General features: G+C 42.4%; 1 protein-coding gene across 1 annotated transcript; it reads right to left on the reverse strand.

Moving 5' to 3' along the window:
* Nucleotides 1-5,145: 5,145 nt before the first annotated feature.
* Nucleotides 5,146-6,102, reverse strand: LOC118987903 (olfactory receptor 2A25-like). The gene has a single exon (XM_037047248.1). It carries the CDS (start codon nt 6,100-6,102, stop codon nt 5,146-5,148), a length of 957 nt encoding a protein of 318 aa, XP_036903143.1.

A 6,102-nucleotide genomic window follows, 5' to 3' on the forward strand; every position in this document is an offset into this window, starting at 1 on the left:
ATTAAAACAATGTGTACTCATAGAGTTCTGCATAAAATTTGGTAAGATATTTTTGAAATATACAACCAATAACTTAGGAAAAAACTATTTGTAAATCGCAGGGACGAATAAGGAGGCAAATAGAATTCCTAGTGAAACAACTTGTTATATCTGAGGTGAGCCACAGACAAAACACATGTTCTACAGGAGCCAAGTGCACTGTGTTATAGCTTTGCAGGAAGGTCAGGACGGAACACTTCTGTCATGATGGCTACTGACACACACAAGTTGTTGATCCGCTCATCTGTGAGCAGGAGCAAAGTAGAAAAAGACAATAAGGTTAAAGCAACTCGTTTTCCTTTTAAGCATTGGCAATGGTTTTAGATGCTGTTGCATCTAAAATTTCCCAGGACAAGAAACCAGGTGGGTTTTGTCGTTTGTTTTATTGCTTTTAGTTTTTGTTTTTATCTAAGAAAAAGCCTGGAGCAAATACAGTAAACAGACAGGGACTTGAAATGAAGATATACGTGATCACTGTCGCTACACGTTGAAGAAAGATTGACAGTGCAGAGAATAAGGGGGGAAGCTTCATGAATCTATTTTTCTGTTCTTCTGTGGAGTGAAGATTAGTGGGGATTGCAAGGAAAGAGGTCCTTGAGGAAGGGTGAGAGCAGCCTTTTTAGCAGTGTCCATCAGCCAGCATTCAGATCTCAAATCTAAAAGGTGGACATGAAGAGTAGGAGTCACTTAGTCTAAGCCTTTGTTTTCACCCGTGAAATAGTGACAACGGGAATGTAAACGGCTGGCATGAGGAATACGGATAATGAAAGCTACACAGACTGGGAGTTAAAGGGCAGATGTGAAGACCAAGACCATTCACCTGGTAGATGTTAGCTGTTAAATAGGAATTGTTATTAGTAGTATAGGAGAGATCACAGAATTCAAGGGGGAATCCAAGTCACTGGGAATAGAGAGCCAGTGAAATCATGGTAAATTCTTTCAGATTGATCTTGCTTTCCTTTTTGGTTAGTTTTTACTTTAAGTAAAAAGCAAAACGTTATAATTTCATTTCTATTAACGTTTTTATATGCTATTTTTAAAAATTACGTTTTCAAAGAAATTTAAAGAAATGTTGGAATCTTTTAAAGAAACGTCACTGCTGGACTGGAGAAGAAAATACAGGATTTAAAACTCAAAAGGCAGTTCTGCCACACAAACTATCCCAATGGGAGAGAGAAGGATGGAGAGAGAGGAGAGGGAGCACAACTACTGCATGAAAAGGGAGGGGGAAGATCTGGGACACATAACACTGACACAAACAACAAGTGTGTCACGCAGAGCGAGCGCCCTGGGCTGTCGTGTGGGTGCTGCAGATTGCTCCGATGTTCATGCTGAGAAATTATTTACCATCTCCAATAGTTACTTTGACCCCAACAAGTACCATAGTTCAAAAACAAATGTGGACTTTGCACGCTGCAGCCTGGACTCAAATCCCAAGTCTACTCCTTACCACTCTCTGGGCCTCTCTGCTCCTCCACTTCCACACCTGCAGAAACGTGGGGAGCAGCGGACCACACCAAATAAGAGAGCTGAGAGAATGACATGAATTAACTGACATAAGACACTTAATAAGTGCCTAGAGATATATTAGGGATTTTAACAACCGACATTGGAGAGAAACTTCTGGATCCAATAACCATAAGGAAACAGGTTACATGCTTAATATTGCTGCACTAAAATAAAGATCAGACAGAAAATCTTAATGGCGACAGATAGTGGGTTTGACCTGTAAGAGTAAGTCACTTGGATTCTGGACAAGTGAGGTGTGAGGCCTGTCTGGTGAGACAGTGTTCCCGAGAATCTGCAGGGACAAGCAGGAAACAGGATGGGGAGGGAAGATCAGAGTCAGGGTAAGTGAACCACCTATCTGTGACGGGGTGGGGGTGGGGGTTGTGGGGCGGGGATCATTGCAGGAAGAGGGAACTGAGTGATGTGGCCCCGAATATCTTGGTAGCTCTGCAGCCAGATCACATGCTACATGGGTGTCTGGCTGATTCCCCCTCTCTGACAGGGTCATAGCCAAGTCAGGAGCTGACAGCCACATGAGGATGGCGAGGAGGCTCCTAGAGGGTCAGAGGCATCAGGGCCACACCATGGGCAGAGGGAGCAGCCCATGGTGATGTCCTCAGGTTCCTGGTTGTAGAGACAGGCCTAGGTCCACACACGCAAGCCGTATTTTCACCAACAGTTAAAGCTAGTCATTTCATTCACCCCCCTTTCCCATCTTCCACCTGCAAACCCCTCCTCAGGGCTAATGAGCATTCATTACTGACAGTGGTATAATCTATGTTCTGTTCTCCAAACATGGCCTTGGAGTTACAGGAAACCTCACAGAGGGGGAAAGAAAAGGGATTAAATCTCCTCTCTGAAAGGGACTCCTCATGAGTGAAGGCAAGACACAGCTCTCATGAGAGAATTTGATGATTGACTTGCTTTTGCCAGCCAAGGTCTTTTCTATCTTCACTGGAATCCACCTCCCTCCCCACTGATGCAGAGGATGATTCAGGGACAGACCCTGGGGATTTACAACCACTCACACTCTCACCAGAGAGATTGAAAGGCTTTGCTAATCTCCTGTGGCAGTGAACCAGTGAATCCATGTACCACGTCCTTGCATTTTGCTCTCTCATTCCCCCAGGGGAATTGGTGTGTGTTCATATGGGAGTTGTGAGTGTGTATTTATGCATGTTTGGGATTGGGTGAGGCGAGGATGTCTTTAATGTATGCAAGCCCTGGCATAGAAAATAAAAATTCAGCCATAAGTTACTTTTCCTCAATATTTATTTTATCAGTCTTAAATTGCTCTACTCTTAATTCTTCCTGTTTAATTGTGGAGGTGAGTCTGTGATTTCTTGATTTTTCATAGTAGGGGCCTGAGGAATCCTGTTAAGACACTATCTCAGAGAAATCATTACCTCCCAAGGAGAACATATGACTTCCAAATAATCACTGTGCATTGCTCACACACAGTTTTGACCTGGCGATTTAGATATACCTCTCCCTCAATTTTCTATAGTTTGCCTTCCATTTCAAACATCTCCAGATTTCTGAGCCAAATTTTTCTTCTTTCATCATGGGTTAAAGCCCACAGGTAAAATGAAAAATGGATCTCTTTCTCTCTCACTGATAACGTTTGATTATTGCAAAGTCCTTCCCATTCTAAGTCCCTAATTGTGTCTTAGTTGAGTTCTCTAGAGAATCTTAATTCTGAAACTGTGCCAGAAGGAGCCCTACAAATTAACAGCAGTATGTTCAATCTACTGCTGAGAAGAAAACATACTGTAGTATGTAAGAGCAGACAAATGATTTTTTTTCCTTAAAATAATCTGTGTCCAGTTAAGTCTCACACCATTCACCTCCATATTCTCCAGCACATACTCTCTGCCCTAGTCAAGGCTTCCTCCCCAGTACTGCCACTCTTCAAATTCTCATTTCTCGTCATGAGTCTGTCTCGTCCCTTCATCACACACCTGAGTTCAGACACAACCCTTGTCCATCAGAGCACTCTCAGAGCCTTCTTGACCTGACTCAGCAGGAGCTGGACTCTCTGTGTCGGACTGAATGCTCTTGTTGTAATGCCCTTCATGGTTGTGGTGAACTGACTTTCTTTTTTACTTTTAATATTCTCACATTGTTCATCTTTCCTATATTTTACAAGCAAAACAAGATTATTATAGAAAATAAATTTCACCCATCAATACCCAAAGAGCTAAGGATAATAATTTGGTGCATGTTCATTTAGATATGCATAATTATCATTTTTAATTCCTTTAAAAATTTTTAAATCCTCACTAGAGGATACGTTCATTGATTTTTGGGAGAGAGAAGTGGAAGAGAAAGAAATATAAATTGGTTGTCTCACAAACACATAATGACTGGGGACCAAAAACACAAACTTTTGGTGTAGGGGATGATGCTCCAACCCACTGAACCACCCAGTCAGGGCACCACATTGATTTCTTTTGATGAGGACAATACGATGACATTTAACACTGCTCACAGTGGGTACCAAGAGATGTCATAGTTCATCATATGATTTAAAATTTTTTTGCTGCTAATTTCTGGGATACTTAAGTATTTCCCTTTATTGCAGTTTAAGTATTCAGGTTTAATTTAGTGTATAATTTGAGAACAGTTTTGAAAAATTCTCTATACACCTTTCCCACTACTTCTTAACTGTGCTCTATCACTTCATAATTGTATTGGAGTTTAATGCTAAATGGTTATTTAACTCACCTCAAATCTCTTACTTTAAATAGCAAATTATTACTGATAATTTATAGCCTCCTATCATTGGTCAAACAGCCATCACGGCAATTACGCAGTCTGATCTTATTTGTGAGAATGTTCTCAATTTTGGTCATCTCCCATAGGAGTGAAGTGACCAAACCAATGAGAGAAATAGTAAATCTCCCAAGAACTCTCAGCTATGTCCATTCTGCATTCTTCCACTCGTCCCCACCATCCCGTATCTATACCTGCACTGGAAAGGCAGAGAAACTCAACAGCAGAGAAAGTTCCAATGTGTCTGTGTGTTTCACATGACATCCTTTAGGGTTCTCTTCTTGTTGTTAGTTCCATCAGAGTTACACCCTTAATCTACTTTCCCCTGAAGTCCTGGCTCCTGCTCTTTCTAATTTAAGTTATTGATGCCTCAGAAAACATCACTGTCATAGACATATGCAGGAAAACAACCAAATATTTTCAATGTAGACCCATTTTTGAAAATGACCATTGCCAAATTTAAAATATTCCAATAATTGCTATGCAATTGGTCTCAACTCATATATTTTACATATTCTGCCAATACCTTGGTTTATTCAATAAAATTTTGTCTGCATTGTAATTATGAAATATACAAACTTATTTCATCTTATTTAGAATATCCCTCATGACCATATTACAAGTACATGCACCAAGCAGAGAAGTGGAAGAAGGACTCATTTCCTTCTGCAGCATCCTTGTAGAGAAGCAGGAAAATGGGCTTCCTCAGAAGAAAGTCACAGAAGAAGTTCAAGAACAGGAAAAGGATGCCCTAGGCTTAGAGGATCTATCTGAATTCCTATGCACATATCAGGTAAGGAGACACATTGGGTCTGTTTATATTCAGTTTTTTTTTATCAGTGAGGCTCTCATGAAGGTCTCTCCTTTCAGCCTCCTTCTCAGAGCAGCATTGACGTCTCTGTTCCTCAGACTGTAGATCAGGGGATTCAGCATGGGATTAAAAAGGCTGTGAAACAGGAGGAGGTAGTTATTTTGCTCCTGAGAGTCCCCATGTTGGGGTCCAACATACAAAATAATGGCTGTGCCATAAAAGAGCCCCACAACACATAGATGGGAGGAACAGGTGGAGAAAGCTTTCCAGCGCCCCTCTCCTGACTGGATCTTCAGGATGGCATGTAGAATATGACCATAGGAAAACGCAATTGGGAACAGTGGTCCGACCATCATCAACACCACCCCAGCCACAATCACAACCTCGTTAAGGTGTGTATCTGCACAGGCGAGTTTGAGAACAGCTAGTAGCTCACAGAAAAAGTGATTCACTTTCTGGGGCCCACAGAACGGCAACCGTAAAAGTAACACCATATGTACTAATGCTGGGAGGACTCCTACAGTCCAGGAAGTCACTGCCAGTGTGAGGCAGACTCTCCAGGTCATGATGGTAGAATACCGAAGGGGCAGGCAGATGGCCACATACCTGTCATAGGACATCACCACCAGGAGAAGACATTCGGTGGCAGCAAAAATCAAGAAGAGAAAGGTCTGTGTCATGCAGCCAACAAAAGTGATGGGCTGGGCTGGCCTCAGGAGATTGACCAGCATCTGGGGCACTGTGTTGCAAGCATAGGCTATGTCGACAGTGGCCAGGTGGGAGAGGAAGAAGTACATGGGAGTCTGCAGTCGGGAGTCCAGTGAGATGAGCCCCAGGATGATCCCATTGCCCAGCAGGGTGAAGGTGAACAACAGGGAGAAGACACCAAACAGGAGTATCCGCATCCTTGGACTGAGCAGGAAGCCCATTAGGAGGAACTCTGTGACAGAAGTCTGGTTGCCCCCCAT

Source organism: Sturnira hondurensis, unplaced genomic scaffold (assembly GCF_014824575.4).
Source record: "Sturnira hondurensis isolate 20B ecotype Veracruz unplaced genomic scaffold, ASM1482457v3 Scaffold0005493, whole genome shotgun sequence".
Classification (NCBI taxonomy): Eukaryota; Metazoa; Chordata; class Mammalia; order Chiroptera; family Phyllostomidae; genus Sturnira; species Sturnira hondurensis.